This window comes from Fukomys damarensis, unplaced genomic scaffold, assembly GCF_012274545.1.
Source record: "Fukomys damarensis isolate Sample0158 unplaced genomic scaffold, DMR_v1.0_HiC HiC_scaffold_39, whole genome shotgun sequence".
Taxonomy (NCBI): domain Eukaryota; kingdom Metazoa; phylum Chordata; class Mammalia; order Rodentia; family Bathyergidae; genus Fukomys; species Fukomys damarensis.
In genome coordinates, this window is record NW_022900951.1 from 100,520,813 (window position 1) to 100,537,703 (window position 16,891).

Sequence of the window (16,891 nt, forward strand, 5' to 3'; positions counted from 1 at the left end):
AAAGTACGCAACAACTCCCATGGTTACAGGCCCCACCTCCGGTTACAAGATCCCAATAATGAATGTAACTGTACTGTATACCTAAAATGTACCAATAAACTCAATAAAAGAAGAAAAAGTAAATTTAAAATAAATAACTAAAAAGTGGGTTGAGGATATAGTTCAGTGTGATTGCCTTGAGGTCAGTCTGTAGTACTGCATGCACACACACAAAAAGATTCAACTTAAACATTGACTTATCACCCCCCCTAAAATTGCAAAGTAACCTTAATATTTATTATTGTTGTTATTATGATATGCTGTTTTAGTGGCAAATTAGTTCCTTGATGATTAAAATAGTAAAAACCAGATTTACTCCCAATTTGCTTTTCTTACATTTAATAACGTGTCAATAAAAGTGCCTTTTAGTAGAATTAAATATTTTCACATTTCTTGTATAGGCAGCTACATAAGGGCAAGCATCACTACTCGCTTGTTTTACTATGTTCCTAGTGCTTAGCACTGTGCTTGGCATATGGTGGATACTTTTAATTGGTTGGATGACTTTTTAATTTTTAGAAACTTTAAAAAAGTATTTTGCTTAGATAGGGAGTTATCTAGTTCAATATATTTTAATCTCTGTCAGACCCTGATATAATATTCTTTTAAAAATATAGGCACCTTATTTTGAGAGATTCCCCATCCTAGGTTTTGCTTTTGTATTTGCTTTGGCTCCTAATCATCAAATTCCTAGCCAGGCATGGTACTGTATACCTGTAGTCCTGGCACTTGGGAGGCTGAGGCAGGAGGAGGGCCAGGAGTTTGAGACCAGCCTGAGCTGCATAATGAGACCCTGTATTAAAAACGGGGTGAGGGAAAGAGTTATACCTAATTATCAAATTCCTTTTTAGTACAAAATGGGTATATCTTATCTTAATAGCTCAGATGTTGGATGTTTTTGTACTAGACCTTATCCAAAAGGCTAAGAGGAAGCAATAGCTGTTGGAGCTTTTTAGTGTTTGCATGGACTTTACTTGTTAAGCATTTCTGCTCTGAAATTGGAAGTGCTCCAAGATCTGAAACTTTTGGGTACTGTTTTGGTGCTTAGAAGGTTTTAGATATCAGAGAATTTGGGGTTTGGGTATTAGGAATGCTTAGTCCATATAGCCTGTACTGTGCAAAATAGTTCGAACTGGAAAGACTTCTTTTACACTAAAAAAATTAATTTTGTGATATTTTGGGGGAATGTAGTATATCATATAATATTTAATGCTGTTTGCATTTCAGGGCTGATACACTTTTTACATTCCTCAGTGGTAATTCCTTAACACACTTTAGTTATGATTTTTTTGGGGGGGCGAGGGAACTTGTTTATTTTGTACTGGGTCTCACTATGTCTAGGCTGGCCTTCAATTCCCTATGTAGGTGCATAGTGCAGGGCACTCAGGGCAGTTCTCCTTCCTTACCCTCCTGAAAGCTGGGGTTACAGGCATGTGTCACCACACCCATGCTCTGAGATCTTTAAAGTCTGCTTAAAAACTATATTGGAAGAAAACAGAAAGTTTGGTGTGTGTTTTGCTTTGTTTTGTTTTGTGCTGGGGATGGAGCCTCAGCTAAATCCATGCATTATCATTGAGATACACCCCTTAGCCCTAGTAAGTTTCTTTTTTATGAACAGCTTGGAGAGGTAAACAGAAACAGGTGAGGATCACCTGGTCATGTTTTATTTCCATCTTACCATCTGGATGACCAGATCTATTGGTTTGTGCCTTCCCAGCTCCCTTTAAAAAACAAAATAGTTCACTGTATAAAATGCGTTAGGATTTTAGGAGACAAAGGTGTGTCCTTCAGGTGATAAGCCTTAGAACTCTGGTGTATTACTTAAGTTATTTAGGTTATAATGAAAATAATGACTTAGTAAGTAGTCTTGGAGGGAAACAGTCCTGTGACAGCAATTTAGGGCAGGTAATAAACATACCAATAGTTACATCTAAATATTGTGTGGTATAAATAGCTATCGGAAAAAAACACAAATTCAAAGTGGTAGTATATATAATTCTTGATTATTCAGGGCTTAATTCATGGGTTATTCATTCTTTCATTACAACATTTGTTTTGCTATTCATAAAGTATTTTTGTAAACAATTCTTTGTTTTAGCTTAACTGGAATAAGCTCAGAAATGCAGTGTTCTGAACCTCATTGTGTTTAAATAAAACTGGCTATTTCTGATATGTTAAAACACATCTAAAGAGATTTAAAATTAATGTAAAAACTGAACATACTTTCTCCCCCACTCCTTTCTTGCTTTCCTTTTTCTTTCTTTCTTTCCCTGGTGCTAGGGATGGAATTAGGGTCTTTGTACTGATCTGTATCCTCAGCCTTTTTATTTTTTATTGTGAGACATGTTGCTGAGTTGTCCAGACTAGACCTAAATTTGAGGTCCTCCTGCCTCCGCCTCCAAAAGTGCTGGGATTACTGGCACGTCCCACTGTGCCCCAGGCTTAAACCATCTTTTTCTTTTATGATGTCCATTCTATTGGCAGAAATATTCAGATTTCAACAGCTTGTTATATTTAGCATTTAGTGTTACCTACTTTTTCTTTTCTTTTGGTGACTACCAAGTATTGCTCTTGGGAATTAAAAAGATACCAAGACAAAATTACAGCTTGGTATGGTGACACATGTGATGCATGCCTATAAAACTCGTACTTGGGAGGCTGAGGCAGGGAGGGTAGCAAGTTTGAGGTCAGCTTGGACTGCATAACAACTTCAGGCCAGCCTGGATTACATAGGGAGACCCCCCCCCGCCCCTTTTAAATAGCTTCAGACCTTAGCTTTTATTTTCATTTTGTTATAGACTGGTCATTTGGTTTTTACTTATTATCTCATTTAGTAAATATATCTTTGACCTTAAGAGTTAGAAATGATAACTTTGTATGGCCAGACTTGCACTTGCTTGCTCACAAGTGGCATTATATTGTCCATATTACTCTCCCCTCCCTCTGTTCTGGGGTTAGAACCTAGAGCCTCATGCATGTTAAGCAACTTTTGACAGTTTTTGTTTTCAAATTAATTGTAAGTTCCTTGAGGGAAATAGATCAAGTCTTTTTTCTTCTCTTTCTCAATACAGTGTGCTATTATCATGAAGGAATTGTTTATTAGTAAGCCAGGCTTTGTACTGAATGTTTCCTCAAGGGTAGAAAAACCTGTTCTTAAAGTGTTTAAAATTACATCTTAGGTTTTTTATTAGCTCCTTTTAACCATAGCTATAAAACCGTCTGTAAAAAGGTATACATTTTCAGGCATTTCATATTACAGTTAAAGCTTGTTATAGGGATTTTAGGACCACTAAAAACAGTTATATCCTGTTCCTTTTTAGGGTATGTGTGTGGTGGGGGTTGTGCCAAGCTAGAGAATCATAAAGAAATTTTGGACATTATTGGCTAAAATGCAAGCTTCTGTCTAACTCTGTGGAGTACTATTAATGTGTAACTATAGGTGGTCTAACAAGTGTCTATCTAGAAAACACAGTCAAATGCAAGGGGAGCAAGTCCTTATTTACTAAAATATGTTAGTAGACACTGGAAAATTTAGCTTTTAGGTGTGAATACCCCTTTCCAATGTTTTTGATATGGCAATGTGTCCTTTTCTCCTTCTTGAAGGAATTATCTTTCCTAGAAGAAAGAAACCAACTGTCATTTTACTCACGTAAATATATGAGTATATTTCTGATATTGGGGTGTTCCAGAAGATGATAAAGAAATGATAGCAGCTCCAGAAATACCAACTGATTTTAATCTACTACAGTAAGTAATTTATATTGTGGTACATTTTAACTTTTCCCCCCACAAAATGGGAAATAGTAACTTTGATTAAATTTATTTCTTTTGGAGAAGATCAAATATGTGAAATAGTATGTATTTTTGTAACAGTTTCATCAATGCTCATTGGGCTTTGTAGTAGTATTTCATACTTTTGGTGGTATTTTTACAGTGTATAGTTTAGTACTTTTTGCTGTGCCATTTTAAGTCTATGGCTGGTTTTGCGAAAGGATTTTTTGAGGGAGCATAATGAGATTCTTAAAAAAGTTAAATGTTTCCATTAGTGAGGAATATATACCATAGGTTAATGTTTAGGATGTAATGACATATTTCTGCTACAAAACCAAATGATGATAGGCTAAAACAATTCTGTCTAGGAGAGTAGAAATACAAGTCTACAACTTTTGCAGAAAGAAGCTATATGCATATTGGTCCACAAAGTGATTTCATCATAGGTATGATTTTTACTCCTGTCTTTAAAGCTACCTGCATGCCTTAATTAACTTTTACTCTGTTTATTCCTTGTTTTTTGATGTACTAAGGAAATTGAACTACTATATGTAACAGTGTTTTTTATACTAAACTCAAGTTGCATGAGGTGCCTAAGTAGAAAGTGGTCCTTTAAAGTGTCCATAGATAGGTTTAATATCTCTCTCCCTCTCTCCCCTCCGTCCCTGCCCCCCCTTCCTTCTTCCCTCCCTCTCCCCCCTCTCTCCCTGTCTCTCCCTGCCTCCCTCCCTCTCTCCCTCTCTCCCTCTCTCTCTTTCTCCTGTTAGGTTCTTTTTGAGACTTTATTTGGAACAAGTTTGGTTGCTAAAACTTTTGAACATCACAGACAGACTGTACATAATGACAGTCAGTGTCTATTTCTAATGGTATGGAGATTTTCATATTTTTAATACTTTTATCTTTGGAGTTTGAGTCTACTAGGATATTACCAATTTTAAAAAATATCCTAATAGTCAAATCTAATCTATGATATGAACTTTTTTAGTAAATAATGTCTTTTTTCAGTATATAATCTCAATGCAGTAAAGAAATATAATCTTCTCTTTGCATCTTTATAAAATATGAGCTCATTGCAGATACTCAGGAGACTGAGACAGCTTGGGCAAGCCAACAAGACTATTTCATAAAAAGAGCTGTGGTGTAACTCAGTAGTGGAACATCTCTATTTTGTATATGTTATGAAAATTGAACCCAGGGCCACAAGTACGCTAGAGAAATGTTCTACCACTGAACCACATTTCTAGCCCTCAAAGTGTGATTTTTAATCCTAGTGTTTATGTATTTTTTAAGTTTTGATTTGTTTTTAGTATTCCTGGTGATTGAACCAAGGACCTTTTTATTATTATTAAATAATAATTTTTGTGGTATCAGGGATCGAACTCAGGACCTTGCAAGCGTGGTGCCACTGCGCTAAATCCTTGGCCCCATTATTTATATATAAATGAATGCAGGTGGCTTATTACTATTTTATTATAGCCCCAGCCCTTTTATTATTTTTAATTTTTGAGACAGCACCTTGCTAAATTGCCCAGGATGATTCTGAGGTTTCCATCCTTGTGACTTAGCCTCCCAGAGTAATGTGATTATGGGCCTGTCTCCAAGATACCTGGTTCTCTTTTAAGGTTCTTGAGAAAAATTTTCTTGTTTTACTTTTTGTTTGATGGAGGACATAAAGTAGCTGAGAATGAAATTAAATTTTGGCTTTGTTAGTCTAAAATTATCCAAGACATTAAGTTTTCCCAAGGCAGCACCTTTGGTAAGGATTTCACATATTCCAAGTCTTTACTTTCTTTGTAAAGTTAAGTATTACTTTGGTTAAAAATATTGTGTATTTTGTGTAAGATACTGTTTGACTCTGTCAGGAATTAATTTATATATGTCTACCTTTATGAGCTCTTCCTTTATTTTGTCTTATTTATTTCTTTGTAGTATTAGCAGTCAAAATAGAGATTATATTATATTATTATTAAATTATATTATGTATAACTTACTGAGCTAGGAGCCTGAGTCATTCTTAATAGTCATTCAATTTTTGGTGCATGAACTCTTAAGAAATGATATTTATCACAAGTTCTTTCCTCATTATGATAGGACATGGTTAGGATTCCTACTAGAGTGTTTAAATTACTTTGTAGGTAAGTGCTACAAATAGTAATGTTTTCCTGATAGCATCATAACCATCACTTTAGATTTATGAAGTGTTCCTACATCACAGCCTCTGGATAACTGGTTTTTGTTGCAGTAAAAATGGATTTAAAAGAAATCTTGATTGAGAAGATTAGCTTTATAAAGATAGCCTTTCCATTTGATTCTATGCATTTTAAGCAAAACCAGAACTATGTTTGCACATTTAGTGTGGTAAAATAAATTTGTCTGTCATGGATGTGGCCCAGTTATAAAATCTGGTGTGACCCAAATAGCAATGTACGTAAGTATACTTGCTCTAAGTATTTAATTGTGCATATGTTACTACCTAGACCCATGTTTATACATGTGGAAAAGATGACATGTTTATCTAAATCACTATTTCCTTATGTGTGTGAGAAAATCAAAATTATACAAAAGGTCTGTTTTTAGGACTACAGATTTACTTTATGTGATGCATAGTGAAGAGGCTTTCGAGATTTCATTCTTCCCTGTGTCCATGTTACAAATGAGCACACTGAGATGTTTTTGCTTGCACAAGACTAGTTGTTTAGTGCTAGAATTGGTTCTTCTGACTAGTTTACTGCTGCTTAAAGGGATTTTAAGTATTACTTCTCTCCTGTTTCAAATGATGTAGTTTCTTAAAATGTTGTATGCATACCCTTTCAGATATACATGTTTTATATAGTAATTCACACTTACATTTATAAATGATTTTCAAGTGAGGTAAGAGAGATAACAGGATTGATAGTAACTCTAAAATTCCCTGAAAACGTTAGTCTGATTCTGAGTGTTAATATAGTTTCCCCTAAGTGCAGTGGTCTTTGAACCAGAAAATGCAACCAGACATTATAACCGAATACCACATTCTCAGCCTTAAATTTTGAGTGCCACTGGTTTACTTTTTATGCTTTGGTTAAAAATGAGTAAAACTTAAAAGTGTTGAGATATTTGTATTTCAGTTTGCTGTTATTATAGCTGGTTATGTAATCTTGTAATATACTATGCTTTGATTTGGTAAAGCATCTTAGTTACTTTTAATGCTTATAATAAGTATTGTAATGAGTTAGCTAATCCTTTTAGAAAAATTTCATAAATAAAAACTCATGTATGTTTTTAAGGATGGTTTTAAATGTTTGCTTATTTTTGTTTCAGGGAGTCAGAAACACATTTTTCTTCTGACACAGATTTTGAGGACATTGAAGGAAAAAACCAGAAGCAAGGCAAAGGAAAAGTATGTACCAAATATTTGACTTAATTTTGGTTCCTAAAATTGAATCAGAGAGAGAGATGGGGTGGGGGGATTGTGTGTGTGAGAGAGACAGACAGATGGAATTTTTCTTTTAAAAATGGTTTGTTTGGGGGCCTGATTGGTATATTAAGTCTATATTAAACCTTCTGAATACATACAGGTGATCCTTTGTGCTTCCAGACCAAATAACTTGTGGTTATCTGTATGCACTGCTATAAAGTTGAAATTAATAACACATCATTGTTTCTTGTAGTTTATTTTTTAAAAGCAATAGTTAAACAAAATGCGGTTTGACTAGCTTTTTAAAAATTTCTCCATAAATATATAATAGATGTTTTTTCCAAAATTAAATCAATTCATGATTTTTTTTTACTCTTAAAGCACCCTAAATATGTAACATATAAGCTAAGTGTGATGATGCATACCTGTAATCCCAGGATACTAAGGCAGGAGGATAATTTTGAGTTTGAGACCAGTCTGGGCTACAGAGTGAATTCAAGGCCAGCCTGAGCTACATTGCTACCCTGTTTTAAAAAAGCCAAAACCAAAATGTAACAGAACCAATTTAAATTGTTTAACATAATGTGCAGCAATCATTTTACCCTTTATAAGTAACACTGAATATAAAAACTAACAAAATTAAATTCTGAATTGATCAAATGCAAGTTTAGATTATGAGTGGCTTTATTAGAACTATAGATAACTTGCTATTTTGGAATGTATATTTGACTCTGTATTCATGTACAGACATTCCTCATTTAAAGACCGAGCTCTATTCCTGTGATTTGGTTGTTAAATGAATTGATCACTAAGTGAGGAATTGTATGTATATACTATGTACAGTACAATATTCAGAACAAAGGAAACTCCAACTTGATGTCTTCGCTTTTATTTGCATAACTCTTACATTCAATATTGCATTGTATAACAACATAAAACTATAGTACTGTGCTACTGTACAATCAGCAAAAATTATAGAACTGAATAAACAAGGTGTAGTATACAAAAAAAGACATCGAGGTTGTAGAAACAATATATAGAACTACGCCCAAAAAAGACAGGTTATAAATCTGAACAGTCATTAAACAGGTAATTCTTTCAACAAGGAACATCTGTAAATACATTGGAATGAACATTTGACTCCATGCATGTAAATATATTGTTCAAAAACTGACTTGTTTTTGTTGGTAAGTATTTTTCCCAAATTGAATTTTGGATTTATATTTTTTCATGGCATACATTGAAAAAGAAAAAATGTACAGTTAATAAAATGAAGTTTTCCCATAACCTGTCACTCAGGTAATTTATTCCTTAGACATTTTGATGAACATACTTTTATATATGTTTGTAAACTTGCACGCAGAATTTTATTTAATGTAATCATACCATGCAAACTGTATAAAATATGCTTCTAAAATGCAGTGGTGCATCGTCAACAGCTTTCCCATAAGTGAATATACCTCTAATTATTAACGGTGGCACAGCATCACATTTTATGTATGGAACATAATTTATATAAGTAGCTCATGGACTATTTCTTAGGGTGCTTACAATTAATGTGTTTATAATTTTCATGTTGTCTTAGTTCCTTAAGATGAGAGAGACAGAAAGACAGACAGAAGTGAATGGAAATGTTAACTTATGACTGTCGCAAATAAATATATCCATAATTCTCATGGGTGATATATGGTTGTTCATTAGAAAATTGCTTTTTTTAAATCTGCTTTTGCCTTTGATTTAATATACAAGTTGAAGTAAGATCTTCTATGGCATCTGAATAGAGAAGTCTCTAAAGATTTTTGTTTGCTGTGTGGTGAATGGAACCCAGGGCCTCTTATGTGAAGAATGCTTGCTATCACTATTGCTATATCTTTAGCCTCTCTAAAGTTTTTGTGACACAGTTAGATTAAATTTATGTAGCCAGTGCTGTGGGTGAATGTGTTAGGGGCTCAGATCAAGAATTTATAATAACTATGTTTAGTACTATACTATGTATGTTGGACATACGGTGCAAATTTATGTTACCTAATTTAATATTTGAACAACCCTGTGGATTTAAAAAACTTCCTTATTTTATAAATAGGAAACTTAGGTCAAGAAAATCTCAGTGGTTAGAGCATTTGAGTCCAGGTCAGTGCTCTTAATCCACTATACTACCTCCTAAATTAATCTTTTATTTAGATATTTTTTTTTGTAAGACTGTACCCAGATAAGAATGTTTATTTATTTATTTTTTGGGGGGGAGGTTATTTTTGTTTTTTGTACCGGGTATTGATCTTGGGCCCTTGTGCTTACAAGGCAGGCGGTGGAGCCTCTGAGCCAAAATCCCCAGCCCAAGAATGTTTATTTCTTATTCGTCCCTTGTAGCATTACTCCTTGCACATATATTTTCTCTAGCAGAGCATATCCTTTGAGCCATTTTAATTGTACTAATTAATTTTTCATACTTACAGGGAATATTGAGACAGGATAGATAAATTGCAAATATATAGCACCATGTTAATTAACATTTTATACTCTTTGAGTCTATTCTTTGTAAAGATCTTTTAACCTTATCGGTGAAATACTTTTTAGTACAAAAGCCTTTCACTTTACAATTAGTAATGACTTAGATTCACAAAGACTGAATCTCATTAACACAGTAAACTAACTAAGGCAGTATCTTTGAGGCATTTGTAAGGGGTTTGAAGTAACTATTCAAGAGTGGTGGAGCCAGGCTGGAATTTAGATCAGTGGTTCTGCTGCCTGCCTGACAAGCACAAGGACCCTGGTACCAAAAAAACAAAACAAAACAAAAAACAAAAAAAAAACACCATAAAAACAAAACAGAGTATGGTGGTTGAGACTCTTGAAGAAAGAGAAAGGTCCATCTATGGAGTAATGTATAGATATACACAGGCTGTCAAAAGAAAGAAATTTGTAAGTGTGGCTATTAGATCAGGGTTTTTTGTAATGTCCACAAGCTATGCATGGTTTTTACATTTTAAAAGTGTTTTACAGTAAGGAAGATGCAACAGAGATGGTATGTGGTCCCCAAATCCTGAAACATTTATTACCTGATAATTTACAGAAAGTTTGCTTACCTTTGTTGTATAGATTGTTAAAATGTGTAGGTCTAAAAGACATTTGAAAGAATCAAATCTAGAGATTTAAGAGAAAATTTCCTGTAAAGATTTTAATCTAGTCCTGGCATTTAAAAAAATATATGTTGCTGGGGATTGGCTTCGGGGGCCCCATGCATGCTAAGCAACTCTTTCCCTGAATTACATTCCCAGCCAGCCCTTTTTAAATTTTGAGACAGCATCTTCCTAAATTGTCCATGCTGCCCTTGAATTTGTAATCCTCCTGCCACACCATCTCAAGACATTACTGTGTATACCATTCAGAGCTCATACATGGTAGGCAAGCACTCTCCCACTGAGCTACATTTTCCAGCTCTGTTGTTTTTCTTTAACCTGCTATAAAAGCTGTGGGAGTTATTTTATAACTGAGTTATACAGGTAACCTTTTCATTGACTGATGAAGTTCCTACTGCCATTACTGACAATTTCCTCATAATGGGGCTTCATTTCCACAGTGTTCATTAATTGAATTTTCATAAGTGTTGGAGAGAAAACCCAGGACTAGAATCAGGTTCATAGGGCTATTAATAATGTTCAGAATTCCTGTTTATAGCCCTGCAATGATTTATAAGTCTAAGAGAAATTAAGTTAAAACATTGAACTAAGTATGAATTCCTTACTTGATAAAGGCATGTGTTATTCTTGCTGCCCATTTTACACTGCACCCCAGAACACATGGGGGACTTCTTATTATAAAGCTTGGATATAACCACCCTGTTATACTATTTTGTTGGAGTTTCTCTGGTTATGTTAGGGGTCTTTTTTGTTTTTTTTGCAGTGATTTTCAAACTTTGTTGATATTTTAAGGGCTTTTGATGCTGTGTTTTCATATAATTTTCAGAATTGGTTCTATCTGGAAATTGGTTCAATTTCAGTCTTTCCAGCAGATTTAGATTCAAGTAACATTTATTGAGCTGTTTACTGTATGTTTTCTTATTTTCAGTGATGACAATATTTTCTGATATTATGTTCTATGTATATTGTTAACAAATACATTTTCATTATCACAGTAAGACTTTGAGGAAGGTATAATTTGTATCCACTTTAAAAATTAGGAAAACAAAATCATTGAAGCATAGTGCAGTTAAGTAACTTTCCCAAGATCGCTCAGCTAGTAAGCGTAGAAATTTGGACCTGCACAGTCTGTGTTCTGCCGTGCTTCTAATAACTCTAAAGTAATGAGCTTATGGTAGTATAAATGAAAACAAAAGCTACAAAGAAGCTGATACAGTAATAATTTTCTTGTGTTGTATGATATGACATTCTCATATAGGTCAATTTATGTATGTTATAATTGTTATCCTGTCAGCTACTTCTACAGTAGCTTTGTTTTACACTCTCAAAGATAGTGATGCAATTTAACCAATTTATATTTTTTATGCAGACTTGTAAAAAAGGCAAAAAGGGCCCAGGAGAAAAGAGCAAAGGTGGAAATGGAGGAGGGAAACCCTCTTCTGGTCCAAACCGAATGAATGGTCATCACCAACAGAATGGAGTGGAAAACATGATGTTATTTGAAGTTGTTAAAATGGGCAAGAGTGCTATGCAGGTAATATTTATGGTGTTCATCCCAGTTGTGTATTTTAAACTTTACAAGTATAACTCTGATATTTCTTACTGTGTTTTAAAAAGAATACTACTTATTACAAAATTTACTACTTATAAACTACTCAAAACTCTAGGAATGTGTCTGTTTGAATATAAGATCTTTAAGCTGTTCTGTGTCATTTTCGGCTCCTTTATTTTATCTTGATAGCACATGATAAAAATTAATTTGGTTTAAAAAATATGCCAATATAAATGCTGGCTATGAGTTTTCAACTTACCTTGAATTTATATAGCTGCTAGAAGTCCTTTGTCTATGTAGAATTTCTGTAATTCTGTGTACTTTTGTGAATTGAATTATTTTTAGTCACTTGTCTTTTAATATTTATACTTGTGCTTGTTTTGTAGCAGAAGAATAAAACTTTGGATGCACATCTATGTCAAATTATCCTAATTGTGTTTTCTTCTCCATTATTTTATACCAATAGATGTATTTAGGCTTTACATAGCCAAATCCATAAGGTTTTAAAAGTTTATTAACTACTATAGTCGAGGAATAAAAAATCCACCCCCCAACTCTCTAATATAATGTTCAGCCTGATGATGAATTCCTGAGCTCAAGCAATCTTCCTACATTAGCCTCCCTTATAACTGGGAATATAGGCATGCGCCACAGTGCCCAACTTGCAACATACTAGTTTTGGGAGATGGGGCCTCACTATGTTGCCCAAGCTGGTCTTTAATTTGTGGGCACAAGTGATTTCTCTTGCCTCAGCCTCCCAAATAATTAGGACTATGGGTGTGTGCTACTGTATCTGCCTTAAAGTTTTATTTAATCTGTAAAAACTATAGAGAATAGTTTTTCTTTTAGTCAATAGATGGTAAAGAGTTTTTTTGTTTGTTTGTTTGGGTACAAGGGATTGAACTCAGGTCCTTGCGCTTGCAAGGCAGGCCACCGAACCACTGAGCTAAATCCCCAGCACAAAGAGGTTTTTTTGATGGAGGGGGTGCGTACTGGGGTTGGAACTCAGGACTTGGTGCTTGTGAGGCATGCATGGTGCCACTGAGCTAAATCTGTAGCCTAAGAATGATTTTATGACAACTAATTATTTAGGCTTTTTGTTGTTAGTAAATAAAACACAAAGTTTGTTTATAAAGATATAATTACTTTGTAAATAAAATATCAATGCAGAACACTTTCCTATATAAAACTTAAAAAAAAACCCTGAGCTTGCATCAGTTTTACAGAACAAGGAAATTAATAGACAGCAAATTAATAGCATTCTAATTTACCTTCGTTTATCCACCCACTAAACACTAAAGTTCACTTCTCTACAGTTGTGACTAGTGTCAATTTTCTCTTATTTAACTTTTTAAGATGATCAATTTGAGTATGCATTTGGCCTTCTTTTGTTAATTTGGCTGTGTTTTATTTGGAACCTAGGACCTTGTGCATGCATATTCAACTTTTTAAAAAAAGAATAATACTATGTTTCTGTGCTGTGGTTTATTTAGTCACTCTGTGACTTCAAAAGTAGCTTCCTCTCTCCAGTTTCCCTTTTGGATTAATTTTATCAAACTGATATATTCTCTCAGTTACCTTGTGGTGTATTTCATTACTTTCATTTTTATTTTTTCCTGTAATATTTTGTTATAAGTTTAATTAATTTATTTATTTTTGTACCAGGGATTGAACTCAGGACCTTGCACTTACCAGGCAGGCACTGTGTCACTGAGTTAATCCCCAGCCCATGTTCTAAGTATTAAAATGCATTAATCTCTTTTTTTCTGGAATCTTCTTTATTAACATCTATTTCATGATTTTTGGGCGGCTACTATTAAAAATAGCATAAACTGGTTGCCATATAAATAGCAAACAATTTCTCACAGTTCTGGAGATTAGGAACTCCAGGTTTCATGATGAGAGTCTGCTTTCTGGCTCATAGATGGCCTCCTTTCACTGTGTCCTTGCTTGGTGGAAGGTGGAAGATCTGGAGTCTCTAGGACACATTCTACTCATAAGTGCTTTGCCCTTATGACCTAATCATCTTCTAAAAGCTGCACTTCTTTTTTTTTTGGCGGGGTACAGGGGATCGAACTCTAGACTGTGTGCTTGAGAGGCAGGTGGTGGCACCACTGAACTAAATCCCAGGCCCTCCACTTAAATTACCATATTGATGTTTAAGGTTTAACATATTAAGTTGGGGGGGTACATTCTGTCTCTCCCTCCCTCCCTTTTCTACACACACCCACACACACACACACCTTACACACTTGTTCCAGTTAGAGGTAGCAAAGTTAGAATTCAAATGTAGGCCTTCGTGATTCCAAAGCCTTTGTATATATTATGTTTGTAATTTTGCTACATAAAATTTCAAATTATATGCACAGCTAATTAGGATATTTTTGTCTAGTCTATAGGAGTTTTGTTGAACTTTCTAGCTCATGAATAATTTTAGTAGACTATAGTAAAGGTTTAGCTTTGTATTTCTTAATCATATCTCAGTGTTTAAAGAATGAACAATTTCATATTTTTGTGTTGCTTTTAGTTCTACATTGATTGTACATCTACACCATTCATTTTTCTGCTTCTAAATCTATACCTTACAAAAGAATGCGTATAATATTTCTCCATTGACTTTCCTGAATCTTCACTTCCATTTCTTTATATATATTCCCCCTTGTGCTATATTTGTGAGACTAGATTGGATCCCAGGGAGTCCTCTGTTTAGAAACAGAGTTTTTCCTTATTCAAACATTCTAGCCCAAATTTTCTTGTAGCATAGTTTCTGGTCTCCAGTCACTGTATGTGCTATGCCCTCAGGTTATTCTTTTTGTTTTTCTAGATGCCTGGGATAGTTCCCTTTGCTGCCTTCCCTTATCAAACAATGACTGATTGAATCAGGTGTCACTCTTCCTTTGAAAAGCATTCCCAGACAGTATCTCTTGTTTTTGGAAGTCTTTTTTTTTTTTAGCTTTTTTGTAAAGTCTTATTTACTGTCTTATTCCATTATAATACTACCTATATCATATTATTGTTATATGTCTGGCTTTGCTTCTACATTATTAATTCCTTGATTAGGAGCCAATTTGTGTGCCTTTTTTTTCTGTCTCCAGAGATACCTATTAGTAATTATGAATGAGAATGACTGAGAGATTGGCTTTTGGTCTAAAAATAGTTATTATATTTTAAGGAAGTAAAGACTATGTATATGCCCCCTAATTTTATTAGCTAGACGTTGGATTTTATTTAGCATACTTTGTGAATATTAAAATTTTAATCATTTTAGTGTGACAGCCTACATTTTTTATTATAGTAGACTTTTTTTTTTTTTTTGGTACTGGGGATTGAACTCAGATCCTTAGGCTTACAAGGCAAGCAGTGGAACCACTGAGCTAAATCCCAGCCCATGAATTACTTTTTAATGTGATGGGATGGTCTTTTTGTAGGGTTTCGTCAAATAATTTTTGTGTTGTTATTGATGAGATAGCCTTTATTCTTATGTATTGGTATATAACAAACTGTCTCAACTTTAGTGATGTGAAACAAGCACCATTTTATTTGATTTGCTGATTCTTTGAGTCTAGAATTCAGATAGAACTAAGTAGGAATTACTTATTTTTGGTTTGGTCATGGTGGGGGTCTTAGTTGGGACAGATAGACTGCCTCTAAGTAACATTGTTAGTGATCATAATTACCTGGGAGTTCTTCACTCATGGTTGGAACATAGTGTATAATAGCTGAGAGATTTAGCTCAGACAGAACCACTTGGAGTACCTACAAATGGCCTTTCCATGGCCCTAGACTTTTTTACAATATAGCTTCTAGGTTTGCAGAGACTGTATTGAGGGGTAATGTCCAGTGTGCTAATGAGCTAAGAGATAATGTGTATGCCTCTTATCACAGTCTCATAATATGCTCTTTTGCTATTTTTTCCCTGTATCACATTTGGGAAAAACTTGAAACACATTTCTTTTGTAAATTGTTTTGGTTAACATACACTAACTCTTGTAAAATACAGAAAAATATTCAATTGTAGAAACTATATTAGTCAGCTTTCCCTTAATGTAACAAATACCTGAGATAATCAGCTTATAATTTGGAAAGGTTTATTTTTATGACTTGGAGCTTCAGAGATTTCAGTGTATGCAGTATTCATTTGCCCCTGTTGCCTTTGGGCCTGTGGTGATATAGCACATTCTGGAGGGGGATGTATGGTGGAATAGGCTGCTTACCTCATTGTACCTGGTGTAGATAGAGACTAGTGACACAATATCTATCCCCTTTGAGGGCTTGTCCCCAACAACCAAAAACCTCCCACTAGTTCCCACCTCTTAAAGTTTTATACCACCTTCAGCATCAAGCTGAAGAATAAGCCTTCAATTTACTAATCTTTGGGGGATATTCCAGGTCCAGACTATAGTACCTGTAATTTTTAAAGAGTGAATCCCGCAGTTTTTAGTGTATTTATGGAATTTTGCAGTTACCATCACTATCTAATTTTAGAAAAATTTCAATATCCCAGAAAGAAACCTCATTATCTATTTGCAATCAATTCCCCTCCCCAGGCTAGACCACCACTGACGTCCTTTCTCTATTTTTTTGTCTATTCTGGAGATTTCATATACTTGGGTCTATAATTTATGATTCTGTATGATTTTTCTTTTGATTTCACATAATACTATCAAAGTTCATTCATGCTGTGGCATATATTATAACTTAATTCCACTTGGTCAAACTACTATATGTACAGATAAAGCACATTTTTTTCCCCCCAGAACCAGGGATTGAACTCAGGACCTTGGGCTTTTGAGGCAGGTACAGCACCACTGAGATAAATCCTTGGTCTTGGATATAGTACCTTTTATTAATTTGGCCCTTCATGCACATTTCTGGTGGTGTCACTTTTTGACTATTTTGAATAGTGCTGAACGGTGTTTGTTTGAACATAAGTTTGCATTTCTCTTGCATAGTAAAGGCTTGGAAATCAAATTGTAGTATCATATGATAACTCTA

General features: G+C 34.4%; 1 protein-coding gene across 5 annotated transcripts in view; it reads left to right on the top strand.

The window, feature by feature from the left end:
- Positions 1-16,891, top strand: part of Stag2 (stromal antigen 2) — a 130,086-nt gene that overhangs the window by 51,804 nt on the left and 61,391 nt on the right. For all 5 annotated transcript variants that reach the window (XM_010609954.3, XM_010609951.3, XM_033760196.1 and 2 more), the window contains exons 2-4: positions 3,643-3,786; positions 7,111-7,189; positions 11,714-11,878. In XM_010609954.3, coding sequence (XP_010608256.1) covers positions 3,743-3,786; positions 7,111-7,189; positions 11,714-11,878 — 288 coding nt within the window. In that variant the 5' untranslated portion in view covers positions 3,643-3,742. The remainder of the gene's footprint in view (positions 1-3,642; positions 3,787-7,110; positions 7,190-11,713; positions 11,879-16,891) is intronic.